The sequence below is a fragment of the Crinia signifera genome, chromosome 3 (assembly GCF_055691185.1).
Source record: "Crinia signifera chromosome 3, ASM5569118v1, whole genome shotgun sequence".
Classification (NCBI taxonomy): domain Eukaryota; kingdom Metazoa; phylum Chordata; class Amphibia; order Anura; family Myobatrachidae; genus Crinia; species Crinia signifera.
The window spans coordinates 135,290,828-135,313,861 of record NC_139219.1 but is presented as its reverse complement, the minus strand read 5'-3'; the positions used below and the strand labels follow the sequence as shown (position 1 = coordinate 135,313,861).

Below are 23,034 nucleotides of genomic sequence, written 5' to 3'. Positions count from 1 at the left end.
TATTATGCACATTGTACGTTATTTTAAGCACAAATCTTATGCTTTTGACCACTGGGACTTTCCTGGGAAATCGTATACAATATCATACGGAACATAAATCGTACCTTGGGTACGCACCTTTAGAAAAAAGCACAAAATCTCTACTTGTGTATGCCCCTTTAAATGAGAGCTGGGAAAAAAAAGTGGTGCGGAGAACTGGCACTGTGTTTATAGCTTTACATAAATATTCTTGAAGTGGAAATATGAATTCACAGAACTAGCTCTGAGGGCAGAAAGAACTGCTTGTTTACTCCTATATCAGGATGAGGTATAAATATACTGGATAAGAGGAATGTGAAGACGTAATAAAAACATTTCTACTTCCATATAGTGAATAATCCAGTGACAAGAAACTCTTTAAATCAAATATAAATATGTAAAAAAAATAGTGCAGCTTTAAACACCATATCCCTTATGCAATATAAATTCAAAACATCTTTAGGCAAAGTAGTGTTCACTCTAGGATTTTTTGTAGGGCACCCCCCTGGAATAGCAGGATAGCCGCTGTTAAGAGTTCTCAGCGGCGTGTCAGCGCAGTGTGGGGGTGGCTGGAAGACCTGACAGGCCACTCTAAGCAGAGGACTTGAGTGGCAAATCAGTGTGGTGGGGGACCGAGTGTAGCTTGAAGAGCTGACATGCCGCTCTCAGTAGAGTTCACGGTCGAGACAGCATTGGAGGGGCGGCAGCTGGAACAGTTATACCAACAGCCACAGATAGCAAATTCCTCAGCAGCATATCAGTGCTGCGGGAGCTCTCACAAAAGGGCAGGGAACATTTAGAAGCTTAAGGCGGCCATACATCAGAAAGATATTGTACCCAAACATACAATCTCAATTGATTGTAAGATGGATTGTATGCAGATTGTGTGCACATCTTGTGTACACAATCATACAATCTATCAGCAGATGGATTGTATGACTGATTGTATGATGGTTTGTATGCAGATTGTGTGCACATCTTGTGTACACAAATCATGCAGCAGATGGATGGTATGACTAATTGTATGATGGATTGTGAGTAGATTGTGTGTCCAAAAAACCCCCAAGGACTGCCGGGGATTTCAAGGGAAATTGTACACAATCATGAGCGCAATCGATCTTAAGATCAATCTTTCTGATTTATGGCCAGCTTTATAAACAGTGCCTACTCTGACTTCGCACCAAAAGAAAATCTGGCAGGCCGGGGCTTGGGGGCAGGGTATAGGGGACTGAGAGGCATACATTGTGGGAGTTTTGATTTGCCAGCCAAGCCTACAGTATACTCCACTGTAAGGATTATCCTGTGCCCTCTAGTAGAGGAAAAAGAAAACATTCTATTATACATGGCCGATGGGAATGTCTTACTAAAAAGCTGTAGTGCAGCTATCAAATCCAAAAGTAGAAAAATGTAAACCAAATTTAAACATCAATACTGCCTTGTGTACCATAATCTCCAGGTATTCAACAATAGGGGATTATCTTTTAGACTCTGAAGATACCCCTGGTCTTGGAGATGTTGGAAAAGTAAGTAAACTCCCACTGTCCATAAAACATCTTTCAACAGAAAATCTCAAAAGTATTGCTATTATGAATCCAATCAGATCGGTACCAAAACATGGCTGCCTGACTGTATGGATGTATGACTTTGAAGCCAATCCCATCATTCGCCTTAGTCTACTGCAATCTCGAGGCTAATTTTTAACAGTAAGAAACAAGAGGAGAACTTAAAGAAGATACCTGAGCCTTGTGAAGGAGATCATTTTGGTTAAATTAGACCATCCCAAGTAAGAGAAGGGAATATCCATCCAACCTTCAGCTCATCCGAGATCACTTTTGTGGTGATCAGTTACAAGGCAAAACCAATCTTGTAAATGATTGCCACTATAAAAATATGGGCAGACTACTTGGAACTACTGTACAGCCTGCAGATCGCAGGATATTACATAAGCCCTAATGTGTCCCATTGGATGATAAATAAAGGTATAAATGAGGGATGCACGGTGTAAGGCTTATGTAATAAGACATGGGTCGGGATGCACTAACATCAGCAGCCCTTTTCCACCGCACATTGCCGGCTACTGCATAGATAATAATCGCATATGTGATTATTATCTCTTGGGTTAAGAGCTGCCCTTTGCGATGCAGCCGGCGATGTGTCAGGGGGTCCTCGGTGGCTCACCCCTCCTCCTGTGCCTGGCTGCTGCAGGTCCAGTGACTCCGGATGAGTCATCCGCCCTGCACCCGGAAGTGGAAGTACGGGCTAGGAAAATATGTGCAAAGAAAAGAATTGTCATGCACCAGAAAGAAGTAGTACACATAAAATGTAACCTTTATTTAAGTAATAAATACAATTGTGAAGTATCTAAAAACACACAAACAACATATAAGTGGGACAAACAAAATAGATGTGGTTTTTAAAAAAAATAGCAGGTGTGGGCGTATTCTATATGTGCCTGTTGAGTACACTTTTATTTAAATAACTCCTATTATCTCACTTGTAATGCTATGACAAATGGGTTTTGAAAGAAACCATGTAGTTGCTTTCCAGCAATGAAATTAGGAGAATCAGTGTATATAGATACGTCTTATATTGTTACTTATATTGTTGCCTTCTACTGTGTCTAATAAAGGAAACGGTACTTATTTCCTAGCGAGGCGCCCATCGCATAAGATTGTATGCCTTAATTAAGGCATACAATTGAAAAGATTTTTAATTGTATGTACAATATCGCATCTTTTGGATCTCATTTTATGGATTTCATGGATCTTATGCATCCATAAGATGCATAAGATCCATGAGATCCATAAGATAAAAGATCCATCAACACCAACCCGAAGCGTGGCGAGCGCAGCGAGCCCGCGAGGGGCGGCAGCACGCGTCCTCTGACCTTTTCATACCCCCACTATCCACGTCGGCATGGAGTTGATTTTATATAGTGTGGCGAGCGCAGCGAGCCCGAAGCGTGGCGAGCGCAGCGAGCCCCGCGAGGGGACGCGTAATACCTGTGAAGTAATGCGCGTCCACTCGCCACAATTCGGGCTCGCTGCACTCGCCAGACTATATAAAATCAACTTCACGCCGACGTGGATAGTGGGGGTATGAAAAGGTCGTCGGACGCGTACCGCCGCCGCTCGCCACGCTTCGGGTTGGTGTTGATGGATCTTTTATCTTATGGATCTTATGCATCTTATGGATGCATGAGATCCATGAGATCCATAAGATGCGATATTGTACATACAATTAAAAATCTTTTCAATTGTATAGATTGTATATCTCGTCGATCTCGTCCATGCACAAACACATAAGATGCATGCAATGCTTGCGATATCGTCCCGACATATACAATCTAGATCGTGGGCGCCGTGCTAGGAAATAAGTACCAAGGAAACTAATTGTTTTATATGCACTGCATAAGCAACAAATGTTGCATAGGTGGAAACTGAATTCACTGGTGAGGCGGGGCAGCGCACATCATTGCGGGGTGGCAGGGGTCACAATGAGAAGCTCTTAGTCTTCTATGGGGTATCACCAGCTTTTGCCGGCGATACCCTCCATGGTGGTAACCCGGCAATTGGGTTTTAGATTATACCAAAATGCGGTAAAAACCCAGATGACAGGGTTTATACCACATTTTTGCTTTAGTACATCCTGCCCTTTATATGATGTGTACTGTAATATTTACATAATAATAATAATAATAATAATAAATAATAATAATAATAACAATCAGCCCCGCCACGGAGAAACAGCACTGACAGTATTTTGTGCTGGGACTTGTAGGAAATCAACAATGTGATGGGAATTGGGCGTCCCAGCCATGTCACGCTTCTTCATAGAAGACAAAGCTTCAATTTAGGAATAATGTATTTTAAAGCTAGCTATCATTTCAAAATGCAAAAGAAAATGTCAAAATTATACTGGGAAATGAAAAAGATTTTATATAAAAACATGAATTTTCTTTTAAAGGAAATAGTCCTTCTCTATTATATCTCCTTAAGTCAAATTATTATAAAAGTAATTCTTGCTTCCATTGATATTTAGAATAGAATATTGAAGGTATGTTGTGATTTGCTGATTTTTGATCTATAAAATACTTTTTCTGATTTAATATATATACTGTATATCGAATAGTGGAGTTTTTCAGAATTCTCATTCTGTGCCTCTAGGTGGCACCATTTTCAAAATGAATGAGTAGAACATTTACATTTAAATGACATGATTGAAGAGACATAGATCATCCGATTTCTACAACACTTATATCTCCTCATAACATTAGTTTCCCTCCGTCAAAATTTCCCTTTCGTTCTGCATGTTAAATTGGAATTACAACAGTATTTATCACCTTGATTTTCATTTTGTCAGTAAAGGTAAAATAGACTTTGAAACATAGAAACATAGAATTTGACAGCAGATAAGAACCATTTGGCCCATCTAGTCTGCCCCTTTTTTTACCTTTCAGGTAATCTTGATAAAGGATATTGTATATAACTATTCTACTCAGTGTACTGCTTTCGGACATATGGTGCTTGTATCTGTAAGTTTGTTAATGGCAAAGTGCAAGCTTAAAGGTTAAACAATAAGATTACTTCAAGGTAGGACAGGCCAATGTCAATTCATGCAGGACGCAAATTAATATTATTATTATTAATAACAGTTTCTTATATAGCGCACACATATTCTGCACTCTGCAGCGCTTTACAGAGAATATTTGAACATTCACATCAGTCGCTGCCCCAGTGGAGGTTACAATCTATATTCCCTACCACATATACACGCGCTCACAGACATTCTATGGTTAATTTTGTTTGGAGCCAATTAACCTAACTGTATATTTGAGGATTGTGGGAGGAAACCGGAGTAAACACGCAAGCACAGGGAGAATATACAAACTCCACACAGTTAGGGCCATGGTGGGGATCGAGCCCACGACCTCAGTGCTGCGAGGCAGTAATGCTAACCATTGCACCATCCATGCTGCCCCAAATCAAGAGTAGTATTCCAAGTACAGTATGTTTACAGCTGGTGATAAAGTGGAGAGTGATAAAGAATGGCAAAGTACCAGCCATATCATACACAGCCTGATTGGTTGGTACTGTATCTCTCTTTATTACTCTCCACTTTATCACTTATTAAGGCTTGGTACTGTATCTCTCTTTATCACTCTCCACTTAAGGCTTGATACATTTGGCCCATTGGGGTAGATGTACAGATGGAGCCAGACTGTCCCTTGCCGACAGTGCGCCAGATTTCACTAGCTGACAGAGGACAGGCCAAGGGATGTGGATGCGCGAGCATCCCACACGCTCGCACGTCCAGAATGTGATGTGCATGCCCTGCCCGCCGGCATCACAGCATGGCTATTGCGTGATGGGAGCCGCTCTGATGAGAGCGACTATCTGTATAATAGCGGTGCTTATCGAGGCGAAGCAGGAAGGTTCACCGACAATACGTATTAACATCTTGTCTGCTGAAGCGGGAGAGAGCAAATTTCCCCCTCCGGTGGTGTCCCCTCACAGCCCAGAGACAGCAGTAGGGCTAGCATTGTCCCTGCAGTGGGAATAGGACAACGCTAGCCCTGAGCTGGTGAAGCGGGTTTACAGGCTATATATGCCTAGGAGGGATTGAAGGGGACAGCTGCGCCAAGCATTTAACGCCGGGCTGTCCCTAGCGCACGTTAGGCGCGCTGGTAATTATTTTGAAAAAATGTTATTCCCCCCAGTTAACTAGCATTAAGTGCAGAATATGCACTTAAGTTCATACATCTGCCCCATTTTTACAAATTGGCTTGTTCCCATCTCTGTAGTCCCAGTAGCTGCTGCAAGCAGCACCAATGTTCTCCTACAGTACAAGAACATCTGAAAACTGAGACTGTGTTGCAGTGGAAGGTGTGCGTGAGAGGAATGACTAATCATAAGACCCAATCAGACATTTCACAGCAATTGTACATTAGTAAATATATGTATTGCTACAGTAGGTGGCAATGTAAATTTATTAAGAAAACAAGTGGCAAACCTGTGAAGCGCTAGCGTTTCTGAAACTACACATCCCAGCATGCCCTGCCACAGTTTTTACATTCCCAAATAGGAAAGCTGTGGCTGAGCATGCTAGCACTTGTAGTTTCAGGACAGCTGGAATGCTGCAGGCTGGCCAGGCCAGATCTAAATGTTGTAACTAAACAGAAAAGCTTGGAGCCTTTATCCAGAATATTAGGAAAATCTCTCAACAGAAATAGACATCCCTTTCTTTTTACAAATTACTGTAGATGACATGTACAGCATACTACACGCTTGGCTTAAGAGAATATACCAGCCTCCCAAATGACACTGGAAAATAATGCAATTGCCCTCCCCCTCCCCCCTGCCATTGATGGAACAAGTAGCGGCACTGAACAGTGGGTGGGATGGACCATGAGGATGCTACTTCCCAGCTAGTAAACAAAAAAAGGAAAGTATGTCTCAACGTGGTGCACCTATTGAAATATGCACGAATAAAAATTAACTTTTATTAGTACTCTAGAAAGGCGAAATATAAAAACACACAGACACAACATATACGCAAATGTGTTTAAAAAACGGTGATTCTCCGACTTCACACACTTATTGACCGTGGATCAAATGTAAATGATACAGGTATTGTAATTGGCCGACACTCTATATAATGTTATTTGTATAATTCAAAATAATAGGTGTCTTAATGGCTATTTGCCCATGGGTGTAGGTGCAGTTGTCTGACACAAGAGTGGTGACCAGCGTGATTGTAGGTACATCATAGGTTAATTGTCGACTGTAGCTTCTCTAAGGTCCCCAGATATAATCTCACAGTGAATAATCTGGGTATCTCATCTAGAAATCCCTCAGGATAAGAGGCACTTTGTGTATAGGGTTGACACCGGTGTCGACTAATATCCCTGGTTTATCACCCGGTAATCTGTCCCAGGTTTATTGCCGATGGGATCTATTATTGGCTGTCTATATTGTCACAGCCAAATATTTATTGATTATGTCAGACACAAGTGTCGACTATATGTGTCAACCTAGTAGAGCCGTATTACGCCCAATAATATCAACTGTGGGTGTAGCTTGTCCGCTGTTAACCCAAGTTGTACTTAGATAAGAGTATACTGATGCAATCAGTTGATTATTGGGACTTTTGCTATACTCTACTAAAAATACTTAAAGAGTCGCCTCTGTCATGTCGACTAGTGTATCAGTCGTGCTTTTTTAACATTCACTATAAAGTAGCAGTTGACTTGCTGCAGTAGTGCAATCAGGCTGTTTATAATGTGATCACCGCTACAATAGTGCAATCAGGCTGTTTATAATATGATCACCACTCTGGTGGTATTTTATTAAAGCATACAGATTACTTGACAAAATATTTAATTCAAGAGGAATGGGTTTGCTGCTGTGTGGACTTGTAACAGGAAGGAAACAATGTATTCCCTTTGTAGGGATTGGCAATTATCCACTTGTTAGTGCAGCGTTTTGTGTACACAGTATGTCTCAGATTCTCGTGGATAGGCTACCACAGTTCTGAGCACTAATCAATAGGCGCTGCGGGGCTCTGTAATAGAGTCCTGGATTTTAGCCAAGATTCCTCAGAGAGGGTGTGATCCTCCTGTATGTCACTCAACCGTAAGGTCAGGAGTGACTAGCAAATTATCCCCAGTGGTGTTCACCACCTAGTCAGGTCTATGCACACTACACCGCTCATGGGGTTCCTGTAAAAAAATGCAGATCAAAATACATCCTAGTCAGTGTGCAAGTCTCAGGAGCGTCACCGCTAGCCGGCGTACGCTTCGCAGGTAGCTTTTTCAAGGCCAACCCGACTGGCCATATTGAGGCTACCTTTATACCCCTCCCTACATGGGCGTGGCATTCCTAAATGTGAGTGACAGCTGTCGCATCCAGTCCCACGTCCGCTCCGTAGTCTGTGCGGCGTGGGGTTGGTCGATGGGCGTGGTTACTACACACGCCCTTGTATGCTGACCGCATTCAATCATATTGCCGTCCTCCCCGATGGGTGTGGCTGGCTCGCTTGATTAGCAGGTACTCCGTCCAGTTACCTTGTCTGCCCCACAGTACTGTGGCGCTGATTGGATCCTGGATATGTCACTGCCATATCTCGTTTGTTTACATCCATTACTGGTGTTTATACTTATCAATATGTGTTAGATGAGTATTGCTCGTTACTATACATGGGATCTCGTCAGTGTGTATTAGGTAAGTATTGCTCGTTACTGTATGTGGGGTTTTGTCTCAGTGATCACTCAGTGATCATTACTGTATGTTGGATCTTATGTCAGTGATCCCTTGTGGGATATCTTGATCTCAGCAGCTACTGAGTATTTCAGATGGGTATTTCAAATTTGGAGAATTCCCAGGTTTCGTAAGTATAATACGGTTGGACATATCATCCATGATGTTAATACAGGTTGGTATATATTGCGGATCATGAGAATGCCAGTCTCAAGACATTTATACCGATCAGGCCATATTTCAAGCAGCTGAAGTATCTTAAATGGTGACATATGTTCCACCGGTGGTTTCATGCTTATCTATAATATAAGTAATGATGTACGATAAGGACAAGATGTAAGGGGCGATATAATGATATGCTGAGGTTTGGGCAAGAGATTGAAATCTCATTATCTTTTAATGTTCAAAATTATTGAACATTCGTAATGGACATTCAGGCATTGGTATCTGTACTCCAATGGAAACTGATCTCAAAGAGATAAGAAAATAATAAGATAAATAAATAGAAACTTCAGGAAAAAAGGTATCAGAGAAGTCAATACATATATTTCGGAAAAATTCCAGAATATTGATGGAGATCAATGATCAAAAAAGAGAGAAATGTTTCGATGAGGTAGTGTGATTTTTAACTGAAAAAAATTTTTTACGTTCATGGCGTATGATGTTGTCAGCCTCATATCTGTCATGACGATCTGAATATTCATCACCAGGAAAAATATATAAAGCAGCATATCAAAAATTGCTCAATGTGTGCTGGGTCTTAAAATTCATATGGTGTGTTGTGATTAACACCTGTGTTTCGATAACCCATTCAATGATGGGAAATTATGAGAACATGATAATATATCGAAGAAGTGTGTAATAAAATATTATATTCAAACGATACAAGTCAAAATTTTTATGTGAAAATTCTGACAGTATCTTGTGAGTATGCTAGGTCTATAGCATGTGAGGTCTGTGATATCCATGACTCTCGAGGGTGTAATTGAGCCCTGTTCATTAATGTGTAAAAAACATAGGGTAAATATATTGATAAAGATTGGTGTATGTAATACAAAAGGGGAGGGGGGAGTTAGGAGAGGAAAAAACGGGAGTGAGTATTGGTGAATACTGCATTTCTAAAATAAAGTGAAACAGCCGTGAAAATTCACAAAACAGGGGGGTGAGCATATATGACCAGACAGAAGGCAGTCTGGTTATTGCTGTGAAAATATAGTGCATCCGTGTTGTAATGTACATAATGTTGATAACAAAATGATGAATTTGGTATCATTATTTAGATCCAAAAGGTGAAGGTATTGTTGAGGTGGTGTAGTTGTTAATATGATAACTATAATGCCATAATTTACATGTCTATTCTCATTGTCATAGCAGTCAGAGATAGGCTGTATACTTGTTCTCCTCATTGAGTCCAGTAGGAAACATTGTGTCCAGTAGAAATATTAACCTGGTTTCTTGTCTTAACAATTCGTTATCAAGGTCACCCCTTCTGATCCCTAGGTTTACTTTAAGCATCCCGTATGCCTTCAGCCCTGAGGGATCTTGTTGGTGATAACGAAAAAAATGTCGTGCCACTGGGGTAAGTGTCTTCATGGCTCTTTTGTCTTTCGAGGCATTTTTAATACTGTTCACATGTTCTAAAATGCGTTTCTTCAAGGGCCTGATGGTCTTTCCGATATATGCCTTATTACAGGGACATTGTAGATTATACACTACCCCTGCCGTGTCACATGTGATATTATCTTTGATTTTCCAGATGTGATTGAATTTATCCTGGTAGGAGTCTTTTGTTATCATATGTACACAGGCCTTGCATGTACCACATTTACGTGAGCCGATCTTCATTTTTGTGGGTCCTTTGATCTTGTCCAGATGGCTGTGGACTAGTACATCGCGCAGATTTCTGCTTCTGCGCCAACTGATCTCAACTTTGTTGCCCAGGATGGGGGACAAGTCTGGATCTGTTTTGAGGATGTCCAGATGTCGATTAAGTATCCTCTGGATGTCCTGCCATTCCTGGCAAAAGGTCCCTATAAATCTGACCTTCTGGTCTCCTGTAGTGTCTTTGGTTGAGGGTGTCAGTAGGGATTCTCTTTTGACCTTTTGGGTATGGTGGTATGCGGATTTGATAGCCCGGTTGCTATAACCCCTCTCCCTAAGGCGACCACTGAGTTCCTCGGCTCTCTGTGTAAATGTGTTTTCATGTGAACAGTTGCGTTTTGTGCGCAGAAATTCCCCTTTGGGCAGCCCCTTGGTTACAGGAGGGAAATGGGCACTGTCAGAATGCAGAATGGAATTAGTGGCAGTCTTTTTCCTGTACATATCCGAGGAGATGGTCCCATCTTCCTCTATGTTCAGTCGCAGGTCTAGATAATTCACCCCTTCCTGGCTCATTTCATGGGTGAGACGTAAGTTGAATTTGTTGGTATTAAGAATATTTATGAAGATGACAAAGAGGTCTGCAGGGCCCTCCCAGATGATCAACAGGTCATCTATATATCGTAACCATAAGAGTATATGGTTTGTGTACAGTTCATTCTGTTCGTGGAATACCACCTCCCGCTCCCACCACCCCAGGTACAGGTTCGCGTATGTCGGGGCACATGTGCTACCCATAGCGGTCCCCCGTACCTGGAGGTAGAAGGCTTCATTGCAGACAAAATAATTCCGCTCAAGAACAAATCGCAGCAATTGTATGATAATCTCATGTAGGTCATTTTCACGGTCCATGCTGAGAAAGTACCTTGCTGCATGGATGCCCTGTCGATGTGGAATGCTCGTGTAGAGACTCTCCACATCGCAGGTAATTAGCCATGAGTTTTTATTCAGGACCACATCTTGCACTTTTTTAAGTACGTCCATGGTGTCTCTGACATAGGAAGGCAGAGTCACCACGTATTGTCGCAGATGGAAGTCGACAAATTCGCTGGCCTTTTCTGTCATTCCTCCTATGCCAGAGACTATAGGTCTTCCAGGCGGGGTCTGCTCATTTTTGTGGACCTTTGGTAAAAGGTACATGGTCGGGATGCGTACATGTTTGACCAATAAAAATTCATATTGGTTTTTCGTGATGGCACCATTTTTGTAAGCTGTGTCTAGCATGAGGGAATATGATTTTAGGAAGTCTTCCGTGGGATTAAACGTTAATCTCTTGTAGACCTCTCCTCTGTTGAATAACATATTTCATAGCAGAATATCAAAGTATCAGGAAAAGTGAAATAAACCCTAGGAAGTAAACTATATGATTTCTGTAATATTTTAGTGTGTGGTAGGACAGTCGATTTGATTCATGATTTCATTAAAAACAAGCGACACTGTCAAAATAAATACTTTTTAGTCTCACCCACCTGATTTGTGATGTTCTGCAGGGAGGACGCTGACAGAGATATTGTCTGAGTCTATCTGACCAGACGTGTCAGTCACAGTCAGTTGCAGAGTGTAAACACCTTCTTGCAGATGAGATAACTTCAAAGTACCTGGCTGAGGAACCTAAAAGAAAATTGTGTGTTACAACAGCCCTGGAAAGGTTCCGATTGTGTGTTGGTTAGAAAAATATCTTAATTTTATATTAATGAGATGAAGTACCAACCAACCAGATCCTGTCAATGTTTAAACACAGCCCGTGACATGACAGTTAGGAGCTGATTGACTGGAACTTTTTCTCCATCCATTTTTGGCCCACTTCAGATTTGCAGCCGTGCACATGGGTGGGATTTCAGTTGTGCGAGGCGGCGTTTACCTGCTCACTCGGCTCCGGACAGTCGCATCCCAGCAAGCAGGTCTGAATTGGGCCCTTAATCTCCATCCAAGCTTTAGTAAATAGACCCTTTTTGTGCAGATAAATAACCAGCAGCACTACAGTATATTCTTCCAGACAGACTGTTACTGTATTGTCCAGTGTACTTTTTGTGTTTACATATCCTGTGCCATGCATATTTGTTCTTAATCATCGCTTGGCCACCATTTGCATGTATTTATCAAAATGTTTAATGTACAATACACTCCTGGTGCAAATCCCCATCATTAATTATAACGATGACTATTTTTTTTTAATAGAAATATATTTTAATTCTTTTCTTGGACAAGTATATGGGTCAATTTTCCACCGAATACAGAATGTATCCCAAGGCCCTTTGTCTAGATATTATAAAGTATATTAATAAACGTGTCCATAGATACTGCACAAAGAATCATTGTTGGAAATCCTGCAGTGATTAGCCTCAGAGAAAACTCTGCCTTTCATGCTTCATTGGCTTCAGTATTTGATCATCTGTTCATACTCTATTAACCTGTGTAACTCAATGCTAGCTGGATACTTGGCTGGCTTCCGTTTGTTCAGCAAGCACTGCCCATGTTTACAGATGCAAACAAACAGATGTCTCTTGTTTAAAAAAAGCAACTGACCTGCAAGCTTTAAAATACGGTTAATTAAAAGAAAGAATATACATGAGATTTTCTTTTCTTTTTTTGGTGTCTATGTCGACATAAACACTGTCTAAGTGTACCGCGTTCCCTCGCATGGCTCGTTATGCACGCCATGCTTCGGCCTCCGTGGCTCACTGTGCTCACTGTGCTCGGCACACTGTTATATTCTTCCTCCACGGCGTAGTGCATGGCAGGCATGAAATACTGCCTGTCGGCACATGTCGGCTCAAAAGTTTGTTAAAAATGCATGTCGACCTTTTGACAATGTCGACCTATTGACCCTGTCCACCTTTTAACTGTCGACATTTTCACTGTCGACCTTTGGACCCTGTCAACCTTTTTGGCTGTTGACCTTTGGACCCTGTCAACCTTTTGACTGTCGACCTTTTGAATGTGGACCTAGAGTCAATCTATCCTCAGTCCGGATACCTCTCCTTACAATGACAAGGTTTTAATTGTAATACATAGGCCTACAGAAGGTTAGAAGTTACTATTTCATGATGTGGGCACCATTTATAGTGTCAGGAAATAATACATAAATTATTACTTCTGCTCTCAATGTTATTATTAAATAATATTGCACCTTTAAATAACTTTAAAATCATATCGCTCTATAATCCCGTTGGTTGGTTTGTCCTACCCAGTGGCGTAACTCCCGGAGGCAATGGAGCCTTTTGCCGCCAGACAGAGAACAGGCATTAGCAAGAAACTCTGCGCCCCCCGCTCCCCCTGCTCTGAAAGGGTCTCTGTGATCCGCACGCCGCTACCTGCTGCAGAGTTACAGTATTCTGAACAGCTGAGTGACAGCTCGGCTGTCCTATGATATTTGAAACTGCAGCCTGTGGCACCCTGATTGGCTGGTGCGCAGGCTGCCCGGAGCCCCGGATGAAGGAGGCTGGACCCCTGAGAAGTGTGGATTCAGTCAGAGACGGTGTGCCAAATGTATGACACGCCACCTGTGCTGCCCGGAGTCTGCTGAGGAGGAGGAGAGACAGGAGGAACTGTAAGCTCCCACTCTCTCCAACACACACACGCAGTATTATATGGTAGACACACAATTACTGGGGAGGGGGCACTATCTGTACCGCCTCCGGGAACCTCATCTAAACTTACGCCCCTGGTTCTACCACTTACATATTCACGTTGGTTTGTCCTTCCCTTTATATATTCAGAAAACTTTGCCCTTATAACATAAATAGTAATTGTTTTTTTTATTTTGTTTGGTACTTGTTTCTTAGCACGGCCACTCCGATCTCCATCGGGGTGGTCGTGTCGGAAAAATTGCGTCGGTCGCATCGCATGCGATTTGGTCGCATGCGATGCGACCGACCCGATTTTGTAATTGAATCAAATGTGAATAGGGTCCCTGGGACCCGATTTTACATTGGATTCAATGTAAAATATTCCCTACACCCCCAATTTTAGACCGTAAACCCCACCCCACGATTGACGTGAACCCGAAGCGTGGCGAGCGCAGCGAGCCCGCGAGGGGCGGTGGTGCGCGTCCTCCAACCTTTTCATTCCCCTACTATCCACGTCGGCGTGGAGTTGAGAATATAAAGTGTGGCGATCGCAGCGAGCCACCAAGCCCGAAGCGTGGCGAGGGGACGCATATAACTTCACAGGTATACGCGTCCGCTCGCCACACTTCGGGCTCGCCACACTTTATATTCTCAACTCCACGCCGACGTGGATAGTAGGGGAATGAAAAGGTCGGAGGACGCGCACTTAATCAAGTCCATCTCACCTTGTGGCATTATAATGGCACAAGACCGACGCGATGCTCCCGATTTCAATGTTAAAAAATATTTTAACATTGAAACCTATTGCAAAAACCACGGGCATCGCGTCAGTCGCGTCGGGGCCAATGTTAATGGTCGCGTCCGACGTGATGCCCGCAATTTTCCCTTTGCCGGCAAAATGGACCTGATTTCAAAGGAAATCGGGTCCATCGCGGGCATCGTGTACCTTAACTTAAAGGTACACGATGCCCAAGATTGTGGCCGTGCTAGGAAACAAGTACCTTTTGTTTTTTAATCAAAAAAATACAGAGCACTCAATAGCTGGTTAGTATGCTTTAAAAATACCAATTGCACCAGTGAGAAAGAATCTTTCTCTAACCTGATCTCTCTCTTTAAAAGGAGATAATGCTAAATACCTTCATATCAACAAATCGGTCTCCATGAAGCAGAGTCCATTCATAAAGTATAATGCCATGGTCATCATTACTTTCACGTCCATCCAATGTAACCCAGTTGTCAGGCAGCTGTAGTACCACATCTTGTCCTGCATTACTGTGAGGTGGCTTGTCAGCCTCTGAAGAAGAGATAATCACATTTTGTATGTTTAGTATATAAATATTCTGTAATAAATAGACAAAAATTTGCCAAATAAAAAAAATTACAGACTGCACAGTATTTTAAAACTTATTGATACTTTATTTGTTAAAATAAAACAAAAAGGATGACGCTGACATGCAAACAGATAGCAGTGCTGGTGGGTTTATGTAATGGTGCACTTAGAAACTCATTAATCAAAATGTGCAGTGTGGCTTGGTGAAAAAAATAAAATATCTAATGAATATTAAAATACATAAATAACAAAAAAACATAAAAATAAAAAAATCCATGCACATAAGGCGGTGGTTCCCAAACTGTGTGCCGTGGCACCCTGGGATGCCTCATGACACTTGCAAGGGTGCCTCAGATAGGTGGTCCAGGACTATTTAAAATTATTTATGGTCAGTGTAATAACCAAAACCAGTGCCTGTCGCTTCCAATCATAAAATATCTGAACTGACATAGGTGAATCCTGTCCCTCCTCTAAACCATTGCTTGCCCACAATTCTTCAATCTTCAATAGAACTCCCATCTTAATAAATAAACCCTACAGTGCTCAGCCTGCCTATCTTCTATAAGCCGAACCACAGACTCCTGTGAAACTAGCCAATGGTAGTCTGGAATTGGGCATATTGAAGATAAATAAGCTGAGCATTGTGTTCTTGTGACCCATACTGCGGTGGCTGCTGATCCCTGGGTAAGACAGTCTGCACATACACTACATACAATTTACATGTTTGTTTATATGTGCTGACCAGCTGCCCCATGCAATCTGTGGTCAGCACTGCAGGCCAGAGGCAGCAGCCATCACTGCCCACAAGCACTATTCTGCTGTTATCTGCTTGTACTTGTTTTTAAGGAAACTGACAGAAACTCTCCCTTAAATAGCAGCTAACTGACAAGCGCCAGCACCCTTCCGCAGCTGTATCCAATATCACACACTTGTAGATTTTCAATAACAAGCACATTTCAGTACTAGAAACATATTGAAAACATATTTTGTACTGCACATCAGTGTGTGTATATTACATTACACTGTGCTGTGTAGTGATATATCACCATCTGCTAAGCCATCTGGTAAATTTCAGCAATTAGATGTTTCATCAAACTGTTAATTGATAGAACTATATGTATGCTGAATATGTTGATGAATAACTTATGGGGCCTACACACATGCCGATTTTGTGCCATTTTCTAAGCGATTTAGCAAGGTCGCTTAGAAACTAAGCATACATCGGTGTGTGTGTGGGGGCTAAACCGATATAGATGCGCGGCCCCGCGCGCCTAATCGCATTAAGATGAAGAATGAGCATGTCCCATCAATCTAGCAAAATCGTTTAGCAAGACCCTGCATATCGGGCGCCTTTTGTGTGGTGTCTTTTTTTTGTGCTCAAGTGACCACCGATTTTGCTCATCTGGACACTCTCTGAGCCCAAGAAGAATCTGGCATGCTTAAATCGCTAAGCAGAATCGCTGAGGCATATCGTTGACACATTTTGCACGTTCTAAGCAATATAGATGATTTTGTGCTCAAAGGAAATCTGCTATGCTAAATCTGGCATGCTATATCTCTGGCCAAAATCGGGATGTGTGTAGGCCCTATAAGGGTTGAAGATATTGCTGTTCTTTCAAGGCCACATATTTTGGAAGCACTGAAATAGGGGTCAGTATGATTTTCTGACAGTTAGGATCCCGACAGCGGGATCCCAGCAGCCATAATGTTGTCAGCAGGGGGAGCACAATGTGGCCCTTTGCGGGAAGGGTGGTTTGCTTCGCTCGCTACAAGGGAGAATAGACCCTATGTGCTGGGATTGGCCAATGTTATAACATACTGCTTTTGAATTTGGGGAATACATTTTACACTCCAAAAGGTGCTGTTTTATTAACTTTTATTCCCTCATGCCTAAACCTAAACCAAACTCGCATTGTCACCCTTGGGATCTGTCAGGATTTTGACCGCCTGGAACCCAGTTGCTGGGATCCTGAACACATAGCCTAAAGTGCTTGGCATACTGTAGGTTTTGGAGGTGTTCACTAAGGCCAGGTAACAGGTGCACACCTTGACTTGCACTGGTCAATCTAGATAGGCACACTGGTGCAAAACTGTGTTTCCTACCCATAATGCAATGTAAAAAATAGCACAAAGGGCCTTGATGAATTTTAGGTATAAAAACATGTTGTAATTTGCTCTTTTTAAAACCAAATTCCAGCCAATCAGTGTGTGGTATCAGATATTCCTAGATATGAAGCCTTTTCCCTCATGTCAACTTGCTCAGCATACCGAACTGTTTAACCTTTCCAAAGCAGGTTAGGAGATATTAAATATGTGTTTTCCTTGCTGACTATTATACCTCTATGAATATATGTCACTCATTCAGATTACTGGTTTACTCTAAACTATATCATACATCTTTATTAAGATACATACTGTATATAATCTGAGGCAAAGTTGGTAGCAAAGTGGTCCATAAATTGCTCAAAGCAAAAGTGCATGGTAAAAAGCATTCATCAAAATATGCACCTTGCTTACTAAAAGTCAGCATCATCAGTGCATTCAGATCTGCCCCCCTAATCCCGCCCACAGACAGGCAGCATTTGCTTACTAGTCGTGATTGTGACTAACCGCAGCAAGCTGCAAGCTGTATGGATCACATTTGTAATTGCACAACTGAGGGCATATGCTAGCCACTGTAAAATAACTTGCATTTAGCTTAGATCCATCTGTGCTTGTAGTAAGGGTTGATAGGGGGACAATGTGTTCTGGTCCACACAGCAACATGTGCATGTATTACAAATCAAAATCTCAAAACATACACTATGGAAACTGATGTGCTACTCATTGTGCATTAATACCATGCAACAAAAAATTCATATATTGGTGGGTCAATGCAAAGACCTATTGGGAAGTAAACAAAAATCTATGAATCCAATAGTAAAAGGTAAAGCTTCCCATACACCAATGATAGATTGTGGCAACACCACTGTTCCCGTGACAGTCATGTTTTGGATCAGGAATATTAAACATGTTTAAAATTCCAATCATTTTTGGGTGTGATTGGAGAATCAGGCATTTTTAAACATGGTAATTTTCCTGAATCCCACAATGGTTCGCTAATCATTTCTGGCCACTGATCGGCTGAATTGGTGACCAGATTTGGTGCTTCAGCAGGTCGGTGAAACTGGAAAATCTGGCAGTCTGATAGTTGGGCAAATTAAGAGCATTATATACCTGAATTTATGGCTTCCATATATCTGTGATTTACTGGGACAACGATTCCTAATCCCAATTGAAAATGGTCATGGTTGGCAAAACAGGCATTTTTAACATGGTTAATTTCCATGATTCTAATGGATCCCCGATAATCAATGGACCCCAATTGGCATTTTCAGCAGGGTCAGGGAATTGCCTCACAGATGTATGGGAGCCATTACTAAAAGGTGCGAGGGAGTAGTAGTACTAGAAAAATACATTTCATTGCTTCCGATAACTGAGCATGAGAGAGATATCAACTTCCCCAGTATTCTACCAGCACCTGGTTACCTCCCTATCTGCGCCTGTTAATGAATGAAAGCTTGAAGGATGATTCCTATCTTATTTCCCATTTCTATCATATTTTATCCATCTAGCTCAGGGGTAGCCAACTCCAGTCCTCGAGAGCTACCAACAGGTAACGTTTTCCATGGTCTCCTCACAGAGGGGCAGATGTATTATAGCGTCGCTTATCGCACCGCTATAATACTTCCTGTTTCGCCTCATTAACGAGGTGAAGCAGTAGGGGGAAACCAACATAATGTATTAACATCTTGTCTGCCAAAGCGGGGGAGCGCTAACTCCCCCCTCCAGCGATGTCCCCTCCTGGAGATAGCGCATCAGTTTACACTGATTCGCCGTCTCCTTTCCCCCGGCCGTCTGGACTGGGAATGCGCGGGATCTTGCTTCTCACGCGAGATCCCCAGCGCAGCCCAGAGCCAACAGCAGGGACAGCGCTGTCCCTGCTGTTGAGATAGGGCTTCGCCAGCCTGCTGCCGAAACCAGCATCAGTCAGAACGGTCAGCGATGATGACCATTCATACATTTGGCCCGCTATCATTTAGATATCAGCAGATAGCGCCCCTGTCCTTTACCGCACGCTGGCTCTTCATACATGGGGGAGATGTGGTATCAGTGTACATAACCTGCACTCATACCCCTTCTCCCCCATAATGGCCGGTCATACATCTGCCCCACAATCACAAGTGAAATAATTAGCTCCACCTGTGGATCTTTAAAAATGTGTTAGTCAGTAATGAGTGCTCCTGTGAGGTGAGCAGGAAAACGTGAACTGCTGGTAGCTCTTGGGGAATGGCGTTGGCTACCCCTGGTCTAGCTTTAGGTGTGTCAGTGCGTATATAACAAGCATGCTCGAGCTGATAGCATTATTTGCATGTGAATTAGCCAGTAAATAATGGAGCTACGGGTAGGTACAGGCTGTGGCTTGGCGGTAATACCCAGGGTGCCGGTGTGCAGGGCTGCCCATCCGGAGGAGGCATTGTGCACGGCCAAGGTGTAGCTGCTGTAGTCTCTGTGCGGGGAGAACTGGCACACGCTGCGGCCCCGGGGAGCACAGGCGAACAGGAAGCAGCTCAGACCCCGGCTCGATGTCTCCACCACCGCCGCAGAGCAGCCGGGCTGGGAGCAGCACGCCTCCAGGCACTGCCTCATGCTGTACATCTCGGCCGGCGCCTTCAGGAAGGTGGCCCCGGCCTCCAGCGAGTCCTTCGTGCGGATGATATAGTCCTCCATCTGGTTATAGTTGCATCGGTCCTCCCCTGCATCTCCCGCAGGCCGGACACCTACTTCTTGCAGCTCTTTCTGCATGGTCTCCTCCTCCTCCACCACCCCTGCACCGGTCAAAGCGTCCCTGCCAGTCCCCGGCTGCTGCTCTCGGTGCACCCCCTGCCATCCCTCCCGTTGCTGCTGCAGCGGCCGCTGCTGCTGGAGCTGTTTGCGGAATTCCTCCAACAGTTCCTCCACCCCGGTAATCTGCGATCTCAGGTCTGTCAGCTGCGGGGCAGGGGAACCGGGGGACGCCCTCCTGCAGCTCCCGCTATCAGGATACAGCAGCAGAGACAGGAGACTGAGGCAGGAGATGACAGGCCTGATGCCCATGAGCGGGTGGTGGGATGCTGGGAAGGGATAGATCATGCTGGCCAGCGGGGAGACGTCTTTCAGGAGCAGAGTCGCGATTCACAGCTGGGCCGCCTCTAAGAGGAGATCGATGCAGCATATAGCATAGTGTCCCGGCCGGTGGCTGGGGACCCGAGATTCCGCACACAAGATGGTAGTGATGGCTGTGGTTGGCAGCGAGAAGCGGCCTGAGGCCAGAGCATGGCGCTCCTGTGTCAGCGTCGTCCTCCTCCTCCTCTCCTCAGGCCAGTTCGGGTCCCTCCATCCCCCAGAGACAGCTGAGGAGGACTCTGAGGAGGACGGCTGGTGGGCGTGAGGGATATTGAACACGGACAGGTGTATGTTCTATTTCACAACTAATCAGCACCATAGAGGGGTGACAGCTCCCTGCTCCCCCCTCCCCCAGCCCCTCCACACCGATGACATCACATCATCGGCCTGCCTGATATAAAGACAGGCGTAGTATGCTGCGTGTTTCCTGCTTTACAGCCAACGTATTGTTATGATACACCTGCATGATTTTCACATTGGTGCCCTACGAGTATGATGATGACTTGTTCATTGCATAGATTTTGATAGAGTACCGCACCCCAGCAGTTCACAACCTTTTTTCCCCCTCTCCTGTACCCCTTGATTAGGCTTTTAAGTTATAATTACCCCTCCTCTCAATTTGAAATGTCCACAGTAGTTATGAGTGGAGTAGAAGTAAGCAATATTATTTATTAAGTTTCCTATATAGCGCAGCAAATTCTATATGGTTTACAATTGTATTGTATACAGTGATAGAACAAACTGGGTAACACAGATATTTATTTTTATTTACAGTTTCTTATATAGTGCCGCAGATTCCATTGCGCTTTACAAATGTTATGCTGCCCATACATATGTGCGATCGGATTCGATGTGCAATCGCAGTGTACATCGAACCCGATCGCATCTTGTGGTGCTACAGTGCCCCCTTTGCGGCATCCGATCTCGCATGCCATCTTGAGATGGCACATTGGGTGCTGGCAGAGGATGGCATTATGTAGCGCAAGAAGCGCTAGCGCTAACGGGCAGCAGGGGTCACTCAGCGGTGGCGGCAGAATTGTTTAAACACTGGGCAGCCCTCTGATTGGCTGAACTATCTCAGCCAATCAGAGGGCTGCCCAGTTTTTAAACAATTCTGCCGCCACAGTAGCACTAGCAGGCGGCGGAGGTCAGCGGTGGCGGCAGAAGTGTTTAAACACTGGCCAGCCCTCTGATTGGCTGAGATAGCTCAGCCAATCAGAGGGCCGCCCAGTGTTTTAAACACTTCTGCCGCCACCGGTCACAGACCCCCGCCACCCACTAGAGCAACTTCTTGCGCTACACAATGCCGCCCTCTGCCCGCCATTTCCCGCGCCGCCAGTGGTCCCTCCAGCCCACTCTCCCCATCCCCACACCAATGAAAAAGCGTTCCTTCCGCTCCCCACCTGCGGATTGCATTCGAGCATCGTATGTGGTTAAAAAACACGCGCGATCGCTCCTGCGATTCAATAGATATTATGTGCAGCACATAAGATCTTGAGACCTGACATTCGACCGGTGTGCCCGCGCATGGCGTTGAATGCCCCCTTAAAAATGCAGACAATCATTAGATTTATCGGCCAGATGTGGTCGAAATAGAATGATTGCATGCAATATCTCACAAGTGTATGGGGAGCATTAGAAGGCAAGTTTGAATTCCGCACAGAGAGTTCGGTACTTATGTAATATCTGGGCTCCCGTTTTTCTTATGAGACCGAGTCCCCTCGCGGGGTTCGCTGCGCTCACCACGCTTCGGGCACGGTGGCTCGCTGCGCTCGCCACACTATATAATATCAACTCCATGCGTAGTTGGATAGTAGGGGTATGAAAAAATGGGGTGCATTTAACATGGGAGCCCAGATAATACATAAGTACCGAGAGTTCTTTCCTCTCACAACTGCAGCATTACCCATAGTGCACTGAAAGCCACATTGCCTGTCTTATCCAATTTTCTCACGCTCTCTCATCAGGTAGTACAGATATTCAGGTTGTCCTGCAATGCAATTAAAGCAACAGGTCCCTTATATCACGGAAAACTGACAGCAGAAGTGTGACTCGGTGATACTCGGTTTCTGACCTTAATTACACCTGTCACTTCGGTACTTGTGTAATATCTGGGCGCCCGATTTTTTCATTGTATTGCATCGCATGCAATATAGTGGCATACAATTCATGCGCTGCGATTTTTCATTGTAAAGACCCGATTTTTAATTGTATAGTCGGTACTTGTTTCCTAGCACGGCCACACCGATTTACATCGGGGTGGTCGTGTCGGAAAAATTGGGTCGATCGCATCGCATGCGATGCGATCGACGCGACCGACCGATTTTGGACCCGATTTTTTTTTTTTAATGAAATGTAAATCGGGTCCCTGGGACCCGATTTTACATTGGATTCAATGTAAAATATTCCCAACCCCCCCAAATGTCACGGCGTACACCCCACCCCACGATAGACGCCAACCCGAAGCGTGGCGAGCGCAGCGAGTCCGCGAGGGGCGGCGGTGCGCGTCCTCCGACCTTTTCATTCCCCTACTATCCACGTCGGCGTGGAGTTGAGAATAGAATAGTGTGGCGAGCGCAGCGAGCCACCGAGCCCGAAGCGTGGCGAGCGCAGCGAGCCCCGCGAGGGGACGCGTATACCTGTGAAGTTATACGCATCCCCTCGCGGGGCTCGCTGCGCTCGCCACGCTTCGGGCTCGGTGGCTCGCTGCGCTCGCCACACTATTCTATTCTCAACTCCACGCCGACGTGGATAGTAGGGGAATGAAAAGGTCGGA

At 44.1% G+C, this 23,034-nt stretch overlaps 1 protein-coding gene across 1 annotated transcript in view; it reads right to left on the bottom strand.

Moving 5' to 3' along the window:
- LRP11 (LDL receptor related protein 11) overlaps positions 1–20,610 on the bottom strand; it is a 35,225-nt gene extending 14,615 nt beyond the window's left edge. The window contains exons 1-3 of the mRNA XM_083176577.1: positions 19,529–20,610; positions 14,860–15,017; positions 11,624–11,765 (exon numbers count right to left, since the gene is read on the bottom strand). Coding sequence (XP_083032703.1) covers positions 11,624–11,765; positions 14,860–15,017; positions 19,529–20,225 — 997 coding nt within the window. The 5' untranslated portion in view covers positions 20,226–20,610. The remainder of the gene's footprint in view (positions 1–11,623; positions 11,766–14,859; positions 15,018–19,528) is intronic.
- Positions 20,611–23,034: the final 2,424 nt, after the last annotated feature.